Source organism: Pelobates fuscus, chromosome 3, assembly GCF_036172605.1.
Source record: "Pelobates fuscus isolate aPelFus1 chromosome 3, aPelFus1.pri, whole genome shotgun sequence".
In the NCBI taxonomy this organism is placed as follows: Eukaryota; Metazoa; Chordata; class Amphibia; order Anura; family Pelobatidae; genus Pelobates; species Pelobates fuscus.
In genome coordinates this window covers 224,493,869-224,506,737 of record NC_086319.1, presented here as the reverse complement: position 1 = coordinate 224,506,737, position 12,869 = coordinate 224,493,869, and the positions used below count along the sequence as shown (strand labels likewise).

Below are 12,869 nucleotides of genomic sequence, written 5' to 3'. Positions count from 1 at the left end.
ATTCTTTTGACCATTTGGTGTACTAATATTGAGCACTAATTAAGAACTTCAAGTATTGTTAAATGATTGACAGCGAAATCCTTAAAATGTATCTCCCTCCACCCTGCTAAACATACATTGCCCAAAACATGTAACCAGCACCTACATTTCGAAACAAAAATTAGGAAACCAAGCACTGCGTGGTGTGACACAGTCTAGAAGAATTAACTATGCTGAATTCTCACAAAGGTGAATGATGACCTTTTGTCCATTACATTTAGCTGCTATCCAACAATGTGTAAATATTATTTCCCTATGGGTGTGCTTGCCAAAACCTGGATGTCGGATTTTTTTTTTTTGCAATCTGTTTACCAGAGAGAGACATTGAGAAATAATATAATATGAAAGACTTAACTGGATAGAACTGAATGTGTAGAATATTAACTCTGGCTCTGCAGGATATACTTTTAGTTATTACAGTTATGTCTTCCACTATTCCACTATTCATGCCAAAATATAAATCCTTTACAGACTCACTCATGCAATTCCCCTGCTTATCAACGTATATACATTTATGTGGTTTAGTATTGACTACGCCCAGGCAGCAAAGATCCGATCTGGGTAAGCTAGCAACAATCTGCAAAATATTACATTTTTCGTTTAGAAAATCTACCGGCTGCACATTTGTAAATCTAGTTACAACATGTAACACTTTCATTGCCAAGGTAGGAGAACGTTATACAGTTTTACAATACTCTGCTTCTGCTACATACATACATCAATTTGCGGTTAATTTTCTCCATGTCTTTGCCAAGCTGTGCAGGTATCTGATGGATCTCGACAAGTTCTTCCTGGAAATATATGAAATACACATTTAGATGACAGGTCTTATTTGGACAGTAAAGGGAGTTTCTAAAACCATAACTGAAAACCAAAAACACTACTTCTTTATCTTAAAGAAGACTATAGTCACCAGAACAACTTCAGCTTATTGTATTTGTTCTGGTGAGTATAGTCAGTCCCTGCAGACTTTTTGCAGTAAACTCAACTTTTTGAGAGAAAAGACAGCGTTTACATTACAGCCTAGGGACACCTCCAGTGGCTACTCCTCAGATGGCTACTAGAGGTGCTTCCTGAGGCTGTGCTGCACTGGCATTCAGTGTCTCCACCCTCAGCATGGAGATACTGAACTTTCCTCATAGAGATGCATTCATTCAATGCATCTCTATGAGGAGATGCTGATTGGTTAAGGTGGTATCTGGCTCCACCCCCTGCCCCACCTCCTTGTCAATCCTATGGAAAAGCATTTTGATTGGCTCAGATAATCACTTCTTATGATGTCAGCCATGGAGGCAGATCAGGGGGAGAGTGAGCACCAGCAGACTGGAATAAAAGGTAAGATCTTACTATATTTAGAGAGGCAAGAGTGGCTATATAGTGATTTTAACACTATAGGGTCAGGAAAACATGTTTGTGTTCCTGACACTATAGTGTTCCTTTAATTAATATAGTAAAGATATTAAAGTCTTTAAAAAAACAACTTGTAGTGCAAAACAAGTAATGAACACATTGCAAAGCAAAACACTCCTAGAAACACAGTAAAGTGTTAACAAAAGGAATTCTAAACACTGTTGATTGAGGGGCTTTCTTTCGTGTAGCTCCTTTTTGCTAAGCTGTGCTAAATTACTTAGCTAGACGTATATATCTGAGTACTAGATGTCTCTTTAGAAACGATTTTGGCTCTTTAGTCTTAGGCTTCCCTCAGGTCCGGAATTCGGCAATTGAAGCTAAAGATTAGCGTTCTTACACAGTTAGATGCAATAATCTAGCAAGCTCAGTATTTCTTTGACTTGTATTTCTGGGACGTTCTAGCTTAGCCACTTGCAACTGTCTGACGATTCTTTAGCTGTAGCAGGGATTTTTATCTAAGCCAGCTACACTATCACGAGTCAGTGCAGGCGAGTCCAGCAAATTGCCCTGACGGGCCAAATATATATAATTATTTTTTAGCTGTTTATACTACATATATTTATACCACGAGTTCAGCTCTGACAGGGCTAGATATATATATCTACTTATTGCTGTTTCTATGACTTATATTTAAACCGTCCTGGGCTACCACTCTATACTTATTCTGTCTCTACTACTATGGCTTTAGGCTTACTGCTGAGGTCTGACAAAATACAACGTAGCTATTTGTTAGCCAGTTTTTCTATACGAGTTATAGTCAGACCTAGTCTGTCTCTGTATCATTATATTTGATACTTTGTACGGATTTTTTTTTTCTTTTTCTTTCCCTTTATCAACTTTGATACTCTGTTTAGATGACCTATTGCTACAGACACACTGTGATTCTGTATCATCTTACAGTTTAGTAATATTGGGCTTGTTTGCACCTAGGGAAGGTGACATTTATCAGTAAAGTAGGGACACTACTAATTGTATTGTCACTTATATCTTTTCCTTTCCCTCCCTGATTTCTTTTATGTGGTGTTCGTCCAGAGCTAGGTATCTCTCCAGCTCTTTTTATATTTTGAATTTATTAAAAGTAAATTTTTATCATACTTTGTGGTCACTGGACAGTCCAGTTCCTTGTTTGCTATTTTGTTCTATGGGTTAACCCCTACTATCTCTGTCCAGTTATTTACTGCCTCATCCCACTTTTTGTATCTACTCTGTTGATTTGATTTATATACGACGACACAAATAGATGTATTAGCGGATGCAACCATTTATGCCATGGGAATAAAGTTATTGTATAGACCCCAGTAAATCATGGTAAAGCATAGTAAGTGGGGAAATAAAGATTACCATAAACAATATAATTATGAGTTCAGTGGCACCTAGAAAAATCAAACATACTGTGACCGTGAGAACGTAAATTTAAAATAGATTTAGAATAAGCTGAAAAATTACAATTATAAACAATTCCATTTAAATAATGAATTTGCTAAATAAGTTGTTTAACAATAATTCCGTCTTTCACAGTAGAGAGATAATCTGTTTATATTTGGCAGTGTGAGAAGAACAGGAGGGGGAAAAGCCACAGATAAAAACCCTGCTGTGTTCTCCAGAATTTCAATAAGTTTTATTCAGAGATAACACAAGCTTGAGAGGATAGCAAGGAAAACATACAGCTTAGTTTGATGGGATCTAACTATTTGGTGCTCTATGGGGGTTATGTTTAAAGAGCAATTCTGGCGTAAAGTTCTAAAAGGGGAACTATTACCATGGAAACCAAAGGAATGTTCCTGCTGATTGCCCCACTTTTAGAACTTTGCCCTAGAATTGCTCTATATAAATATCCCACACTGTGTCCTTCTGTTATGTCTCAACGTTAATGTCATTCTTATACCACATATTACAAGTCTATCTGATCTTGTTTTTCTTCTGTATCCATACTGCCCTGGAGATAACGTCATCTGTGCAATTCCGCCATGACCCCCAATGAATAGTAGTTTGGGGGGCCCTAGTCTTGCACGTTACTGGGACACTCACATCACAAGCTGTCCATGATTAGTGAGAGTTAAATTACAAAGTGGCAACTGCTGCTATTTTACTGATGCCAGGTAATAAAGCTGTTACTTGGGACATTATCTCCCACTAATCTCAGGCAGCCCTGGGACATGTATACGCTAGTGCTATCCTTACAGTAAAGTCACCTCCTTATCCCCTTCTGTACCCTAACAAACTACACTAAACATTAGCCCTCTATTCTAAACTATCACTATATATTAACCCTTACAATGCAATATACATTAACCCCTATACTACATTAACCACTACACTATAGATTAACCATTACACTAACTACCTAAACACTTACACTAAAACTTACCCCGACCTAAAGATATCATGTACTATAAAAGATAGATCACTATAAAATGTGCATTAGGGGGAAATAAGGTTATATTCATCTTCTGGAGACATTGACAAACCCATTTACCAGTGGTCTTGGAGTTCATTACCAAGTCCCCAGAACCCAGTGATGGCATTTTCCCATAATACATGGTCTATATTATAGAAATGTATTCAAGAATGTTATACTGGCAGTGATAAAATATGATAAATAAGAGTGAGTCTAGCTAAGTCATTTAACTACGTAGCATATTCTACGGATTACCATCACGGTTTACATAAAGAAGCCAGAAAAGACCACTTGGTCCTAGAATAGTGACCTCATTTAAGAGGAAAGAGTGAAAGAAAATATTAATTGTTATATTAATGAAGAAGTAAAGGTCTCTGTGAGAGAGTGCCTAGAGACCTGCTAAATACTACTTTACTGTAAAGACTGTCTAGAAGGCAAGTAACTGTAGGGAAGGGGAAAAAAAGCTAAAACCTATTACAGAAGTTGGATACCTTCCAGAGACTATGGGAATATTTGAATCTTGATTTGAGATAAATAGTGTGCTACCAAGAAAGAAAGGCTGATGGTGAACAAGTAATGAAAACTATAGACTCTATACGTAGATTATAAGATTGTTTAATAGGGTATTCTTCCCCTCTGGTGCCAACTTTATTTTGTCTGTCAATCACTTGCTGTTATATATCCCCTCTATACAATTGTAAAACGGTACAGAATAAGTTTGCAATACAAACACTAATCAAGAGAAAACAAATTAGCTAATACAACTCAAAAAAGTAATATGAGCTAAAAAAGTGGGATAGCACATACAATATAGAGGATACAACCTGTATAACAGGACGTGATCTCTGAAAGATCTAAAAAATAAATAATATATAGTGAAGTATGTATGAAAGACAGTATCTACATCCTGGAGGTAGAGAACTTACAAGAAATATTGATGATCTGCGCTTATCTCCCCTTAAGGGTGTCTGTATGAAGAAATAACATTCTCCTTGGATATGGGATCCTCAAATGGATAAAAATAAATATACATAGAATAGTACTGTTAAAAAGTTGTACATTTATTACACTGATTGCACTTACATTCAGGTCGCAATCAGCAGGCATATCTCCACTAACAAGTGGAACAGGATGGTAAATTCGTCTATGCTGAAGATGGAATTGTAGCTGGTCGCAACAGAAATAATACTAATATATAAAAAAATTTATATATATACACAATCAAAAAGTAAATAAATCGTAAAATAAACTGGAAATGAAAGTCAGTCCAAGTACTCAATCCAACGCGTTTCGTCAAATACTTACTTTTTTTTTTTATATAGTGGAGATATGCCTGCTGATTGCGACCTGAATGTAAGTGCAATCAGTGTAATAAATGTATAACTTTTTAACAGTACTACTCTATGTATATTTCTTTTTATCCATTTGAGGATTCCATATCCAAGGAGAATGTTATTTCTTCATACAGACACCCTTAAGGGGAGATAAGCGCAGATCATCAATATTTCTTGTAAGTTCTCTACCTCCAGGATGTAGATACTGTCTTTCATACATACTTCACTATATATTATTTATTTTTTAGATCTTTCAGAGATCACGTCCTGTTATACAGGTTGTATCCTCTATATTGTATGTGCTATCCCACTTTTTTTTTAGCTCATATTACTTTTTTGAGTTGTATTAGCTAATTAGTTTTCTCTTGTTATTTATGCTGAGTGAGTGAGGTACACTCTTGGTGATAGCACTGTTCGGTTTTTAGGGTTATGCTATAGTACATATCCTGTATACAAACACTAATCAGCCACAACATGAAAACCACCTGCCATATATCATGTAGGTCTCCTAGTGCTGCCAAAACAGCTCTGATGCATGGACTCCACAAGACCACTGAATGTATCCTGCTGGCACCAAGACATTAGCAGAAGATCCTTTAAGTTGTGCAAGTAATGAGATGGGGCCTCCGTGGATGGGATTTGTTGTTCCAGCACATTACACGGAGACTCAACTGGATTAAGACCTGGGGAATTTAGATTTTGTCAGTTGCCCAGTTGTTCTTCCTTGCACTGCACCACTTTTGGTAGGTGCTAACCACTGCATACCGGGAGATGCTTTGACCCATTTGTCTATCCATCACTATTTGGCCCTTGTCAAAGTCACTAAGATTTTTTCACTTCCCATTTTACCCCCAATCCAACTAATGCAAATCATGAACTGACTGTTCACTTGCTGCTTCTTATATTCCAACTCTTGACAGGTGCCATTGTAACGATATAATCAATGTTATTCACTTGACCTGTCAGTGGTTTTAATGTTGTGACTGATGAGTGTAGATGATAATTATATCACAGCCTAAATGTCAGGTTTTAAAACTGACATGTAAGACTTTTTCGTTTATTACTGGCCCTTTAAGTGAACTTTAAAGCAGCACTGTCATGCCGAACTTACCTTTCCTCAATCTCTTCCTCTTCTCCCCCTCTCTCAGGATCTGTTCTCCGTTTCTTCCTGTCTGCTATAGTTTTCTTTAAAATCATAAGACAAAATAGGGACTCTTTGCCTTATGGAGGATTCCTCCGCTTGACCAGCTCTGACCAGCGGAGGAGCAAAGTGTGCTTCATTTCCGCTGGTCAGAGCAATTTTCCCATAATTCTTACCTTTCCTCCCTGTTCCCACGATGCTTCCTGTCATTTTAGACTAAACTGCCGAATTGCGTTCTAACTGAATGAGAACAGTATGTTTGTTTCTTTTAGAACGCAATTCGGCATTTTGTTCGGATCACAATTTCATTCTAATGAATGAAACTCCGATCCAATTCGTTGCCACGGCTGCATCTTGCAGCCGCTTAGTAGATAACTCCCTAATTCCCACGGTATTAGGGAGCTATCTACTAAAAGGCTGAAAGACCTAAATTGGTCTTTCAGACACATTTACTAATACTAAGTAAAGATTACTTAGTATTAGTAAATAATATGCCCCCTACTCTCTATACTGCGAGTAGGGGCATGTCTAGTAAGCAGTGAGCAGCCTGTTGCTGATCACTGTAAAAAAAACAAACCCAAAAAAAACCAACAACCTAATAACCTCCCCCTGCCCCCTTGCGCGGCTGGTGGGGGCACCCTAAATAACAATAAGGGGGAGGGACCTACTGTCCTCCCCCCCTGGCCCCCACCCCATAGTGGTGGGTGGGGGCCCTAAAAAAAACACTAAGGGGGGGGGACCTACTGTCCTCTCCCCCCGACCCCCACCCCTGAGCGGAGGGTGGGGGCCCTAGATAAGAATGGTGGGGGGGTTCCTACCGTCCTCCCCCCGGCCCCCACCCCTGAGCGGTGGGTGGGGGCCCTAAAAAAACAATAAGGGGGGGGACCTACTGTCCTCCCCCCCTGGCCCCCACCCCTAAACGGTGGGTGGGGGCCCTAAATAAAGAAGGTGGGGGGACCTACTGTCCTTCCCCCCGGCCCCTACCCCTGAGCGGTGGGTGGGGGCCCTAGATAAGAATGGTAGGGGGGGGGGGGGGACTACCGTCCTCCCCCCGGGCCCCACCCTTGAGCGGTGGGTGGGGGCCCTAAAAAAATCAATAAGGGGGGGGACCTACTGTCCTCCCCCCCTGGCCCCCACCCCTAAACGGTGGGTGGGGGCCCTAAATAAAGAGGGTGGGGGGACCTACTGTCCTCCCCCCGTCCCCACCCCTGAGCGGTGGGTGGGGGCCCTAAATAAAGAGAGGGGGGGACCTACTGTCCTCCCCCCCTGGCCCCCACCCCTAAACGGTGGGTGGGGGCCCTAAATAAAGAGGGTGGGGGGACCTACTGTCCTCCCCCCGACCCCACCCCTGAGCGGTGGGTGGGGGCCCTAAATAAAGAGAGGGGGGGACCTACTGTCCTCCCCCCCGGCCCCCACCCCTGAGTGGTGGGTGGGTGCCCTATATAAGAATGGTGGGGGGGGGAACCTACCGTCCTCCCCCCGGCCCCCACCCCTGAGTGGTGGGTGGGTGCCCTATATAAGAATGGTGGGGGGGGTAACCTACCGTCCTCCCCCCCGGCCCCCACCCCTGAGCGGTGGGTGGGGACCCTAAAAAAACAATAAGGGGGGGGACCTACTGTCCTCCCCACCTGGCCCCCCCCCCATTTTACACAGCGTGGGAAAGTTCTTTGGAATTTTCCCACGCTGTGGAAAATGACACAGAGCACTGTGATTGGATGGCTTGAAATCCATCCAATCACAGTGCTCTGTGTCATTTTACACAGCGTGGGAAAGTTCTTTGGAACTTTCCCACGCTGTGTAAAATGACAAAGAGCACTCTGATTGACTTAAACCCACCAATCAGAGTGTTCTTAGCCTAATTGCAAGGCGGGGCAAGGCTTTATAAGCCTTCCCCGCCCTGCGTAGCTCAGTCTGCGCGGAGCCCTCAAAGGGTGAAGATGGATTATTTTTTTGCGCTTGGGTTTTTTTATTTTATTTTAAGTTCGACGGGTATGATGGCTTTTTATTTGGCCTTTTGGGGGCTGAGAAATGAAGATTTTAGAAAAAAGAAGACGTCAAATGGACGTTTAATTTTTTTTTTTTTTTTTTACAGGTTAGTTATTTTATTCCCTCCTCACTATTTTTAGGGTGAGGGGGGTAGGTAGGGGATAGTTTGATTTGGATGGGGCGGCGGGGGTGACTAGGGGCTTGGGACCCCTAGTCACCTTGATTGGGGAGGGGGGATTTTCATTTAGGGCCCCCACCTGCCGCTCAGGGGTGGGGGCCAGGGGGGGAGGACAGTAGGTTCCCCCCCATTATCATTAAGGCCCCCACCCGCCGCACAGGGGTGGGGGCCGGGGGGGGGGGGGGTGAAGGACAGTAGGTTGCCCCGCCCTCATATCTTCATGGCCCCCACCCGCCGCTCAGGGTGGGTGAGGGAGGGAGGACAATAGGTCTGCCCCCCTTATTGTTAGGCTGCTCACTGTTTAGTAGATATGCCCCTACTCGCAGTATAGCGAGTAGGGGCATTCGGGAGATTTTAATGAGAATGAGAGGGGGACCTGGGGGGCTTATGAAGTGGCGCTTCTATCTGTACATGTTACAAGAAGGGAGCTGCAAGCCGGTAGCTCTCTCCTTGTAATAAACCAAACGAACACTGATACACAGTGTTTGTTTGTTCGGCTGACTTTTCTATTCATTCGTCTGTCTGATGAATGAATGAATATATGAAATTCCCGTTCGCATGTCCAGGTGTTTCACTGGGCATGTGAGGGAATCTCACAGGCTATCTAGTGTGGGCAGATGACGTGTCCCACAGGGACTTCACCTACCCACACAAAGATGGCGGCGCCCTGAATATAGATCGGGGCAGAAAACAAAGTTTAAAAAAGAGGTAATCTGGGGGGGCTAGGGGTATTTGGAGGTGACTAGGGCGTCAATTGGATGTAGTGGAGGCGGGAGGGGGGTTAAAAAAAAAAAACGGGATTCGGCATGACAGTGCCGCTTTAAGTGATTTTCTCCTCTAGTGGCCTCCCTAGCCATCTATTCACTCACTCACCTGGATTAACTAATGAGGAGGCTTGAAAGGTCTACTCCCAGCACACAACAGTGCCTTGAAAATTGAAGTCTATGCTCTGATAAAGAATCTCTGTTCCTGGCAATATCCTGTATTTTATCTACATGATTTCATTCTGTAGAGAAATTACCTGCAGTGCCTCATCCTGTACTCATCTGCATTTCCTCATAATGAAAGGCACTAACCTGCATTACTTCATCCTGAACTTGCCTGAATTACATCTTACCGGAAGACTTTCCTCATCAGCTTCCAAGACTCCTGATTTGTGGCATAATGCCTTCATTGAAGAATCTTAACTGCTTCAATTGCTGCATCACTGCATGATCTCGTAAGCAACCTGCATTATATTATTTTGGAATATACCTACCTGTTTCAACCTCTGCAACTCTGCATGATCCTGTATTGTCTTATCCTAAAAGGTATTTACCTATAACTAGCTGCATTGCAAAGTATCCTGGAAATTCTTAACTACTTTGTATAACTTTATTTTCAGTAAATTTGTTATGTATAATACGACAAAGTTTTAACCAATAACCCTTGCAATCGTCTCCTCTCTGACCTGCTCAGGAGCAAGACACTAAACATGTTGCTGTATTGCCTGTAAAGGCTCAGATCAGGGCCCAAGTGCTCAGTCCACCACTACACTGTGTGAGGCCCACAGCACTGTGTTGCCAGCCCAAGGTATGAGTGGCTCACCAGTGTCCATTGTGACATGTGGAACACCCAAGGCTCTGTCAGACTTTCAACATATGCGACCTTGGAGATCCGCCACCTCAACAGCCAAGTTAAACTTACAAAGCTTGCTTACTTTTACACCTTCTTGTTGTTCCAGTTTCTTTTCCAGTTCCTTATGCTCTCTTTCAATCTCCTTTTGCTTGGACTCCACATCTTCTCTCAGTGACTTGATCTCCAGTCTCCTCTGGGCATTTTCTTTTTGTAGTTCCTCACTGTTCTCTTTAAGCATTTTGGCTCTTTTCTCAAGATCCTAAAAAAAATGTAGGTATAATAATATATTTCAGCAAATTTACTATATATCCAATAACATACTAAGCATACCTTTCTACAGTCAGCATCATATGCTCCAAAACTAATCAATGCACAAACCTTTTCATTTCTTTTCTATTCTGCTGTAGTGCTAATGAACAGTTGTTGCTCCTCCGACCCCCTTTTCTAATCTAGAGTAGATATGTTTGTTGTATTCCTAATATTTCTTCTTTTCCATTTTCCCTTTTTTTAATCCTCTTTCTTTCTCTTGCTCACAATCTCCCCTTTTTTTTTTTTTTTTTTTTTTTTTTTTTTTTTTTTAATTTGTATTTTATTGAGATTTTGCATCAAAGAATACAACTAATACAGAGTATGACATGGAGGCAAGTGTTATTCTGTGCCTCTTCTATAAAGTCTCACATTTTAGAGTTCTGCTGTACAGTTATACATAACACATGGGTTGTCTTCAGATGGGTCTTGTTAAGTCTGGTGTGTGTCTTCGTCTCTTATGTGTTATTTTGTGGTGTCTATGTTGTGTAGTTTCGTGTGACTATGGTGCTAGGCGTCTAGTCTATGTGGTACTGTGTCTCGTAATGTGTCTGATGTTGTGGCTGAGGGGCAAAGTGTCATGGGATTCCTGCCGTTTCGTCCAGGTGTGAGGCTGTCTCCCTTCTTGGTTATGTGAGTTTTGTGTAGTCTCTTAGCCGTGATGTCTGATATGGGTTTAGTCAGGTGGTGGGTCAGTCCTTGTTACAGGGCTGCTCCACTCGCAGGCTCTCGTTCTATCTTTGTCGGCACTCTCAGGATCAGGCCCCAGTGCTTTGTGGTTCTTCGCCCGGTATGTTTATGGCCTTCCAGAACGCCGTGGGGTCTTCCCCGGACGATAGGGTGAGTGTCTCGCTTCCCCTTTGGATATTCAGCGTTCCGTCTGCTCCCCAGCGGTACCGGACCTCTGCCTCTCTCAGTTTCTTGGCTGCTGGAGCCAGTTGTCTCCTTGCCGCTAGTACCTCGAAGGGAAGGTCTCCATAGATCGTCACGCAGCAGCCCTCGAGCCGGAATGACTTTACCTCCCTGGATTTGTTGAGGATAGCGGCTCTCACTGCTATGTCTCTGGAAATGACTATTGTGTCTCTCGGAGCTCCTTGGGGTGCTGCTGCCGCTTTTCGTACTCGGAACGCCGAGACTACCATCCCCTTGGTGTCTTTGCTCTTTAGGCCCATCGAGGCCACCAGTCTCTGGGTGAAGGGTAGCAGAGCCTCGTCGCTCACCGTTTCCGGTATGCCCCGCATGCGGACATTCTTGCGTCTGTGGCGGGATTCCAGTGCGGTCACCGACCGGGTAAGTTTCTGCACCTTTGAGGTTAGGTCTTCTATTTGGTTGCGGGTGTCCTGCCTCTGGTGTTCCCGTGTTTTCTCTTTATTTTCAATGTCGGAGATCCTCTTGCGAAGGTCTCCTATGTCTGCTTGGGCCTCTTTCAGGTCCGATTTCCAGACTTGCCTTATTTCATGCAGGAGGTTCTTTATATCTCCCTTAGTCACCGGGGATGAGTCCTCCTCGGAATCCGTTTCTGGGTAGTCTTCTCCCGGTTCTGGTGAGGAGGACATGTCTCCCTCCTCTTGGGATGCGTCTGAGGCCTCCTCTTCTGCCCGGGCCGCGGGCGCCATTTTGGCGGGAGCCGCGGTTGCGGCTGCAGGCCTCTCAAAGGAGAGCCTTATGTCTGGCGTTCTCAGTGTCGCTGGAGTCTGATATTTTTTATTTTTTCGTCCCATGGCAGTCTCTGTTGGAGGGTGGGTAAAAATGTCTCCTGTGGGGCTCCAATATGTTTGGGATATCGTACTTTTTGGGTTTCTGTCTCGGAGCTCCAGAGGTTTGCGTCCGCTCTGTTGCTCGGCTAGCCACGCCCCCACAATCTCCCCTTTTTGATATGTGTTATGTATGGTCTGTTACAGTTTTTCCAAAATATGTAGAAATTACCAGAAATCTTTCAATGAATCAATTAATTTATGGATTTTATAGAATCTTGGATTACATTGTATAAATTTTTGCACTAAATCAAGCAAAATAAACACATATATATATGTTACACTTATTTCCCTCCCGTTATCTATATCTTCCAGATTAAAAAGTTTACTATTTAAAAAAAAGTTACTTAATTGCTGTCATGTGACTAATGTCACAAAACCATTTTATTTTTTATTTATCCCCCCCGACTCAGTTATGATCACATACATCCTGTAAACACTTTTGAGAAAGCCTGTATTTTGCTCTACAGCATGTGAGTAGGTTTTTAAAAATCTTTTTATTGTGTCTTGCATTAATATTAAAGGATCTCTATAGGGTCAGGAACACAAACATGTATTCCTGATCCTATAGTGTTAAAACCACCATCTAGCCCCCCCATGCCTCCATAAATATAGCAACATTTTACTGTATTCAAGCCAGAAGCTGTAACTCTGCATGCTGTTTTCCTATGAAAAAAAAAAAAAACAACAAGCAGTCTGCTGACAT

At 42.6% G+C, this 12,869-nt stretch overlaps 1 protein-coding gene across 1 annotated transcript in view; it reads right to left on the bottom strand.

Annotated features, from left to right (window-relative positions):
* Positions 1-12,869, bottom strand: part of CCDC146 (coiled-coil domain containing 146) — a 135,667-nt gene that overhangs the window by 47,590 nt on the left and 75,208 nt on the right. The window contains exons 6-7 of the mRNA XM_063448149.1: positions 10,186-10,362; positions 757-830 (exon numbers count right to left, since the gene is read on the bottom strand). Coding sequence (XP_063304219.1) covers positions 757-830; positions 10,186-10,362 — 251 coding nt within the window. The remainder of the gene's footprint in view (positions 1-756; positions 831-10,185; positions 10,363-12,869) is intronic.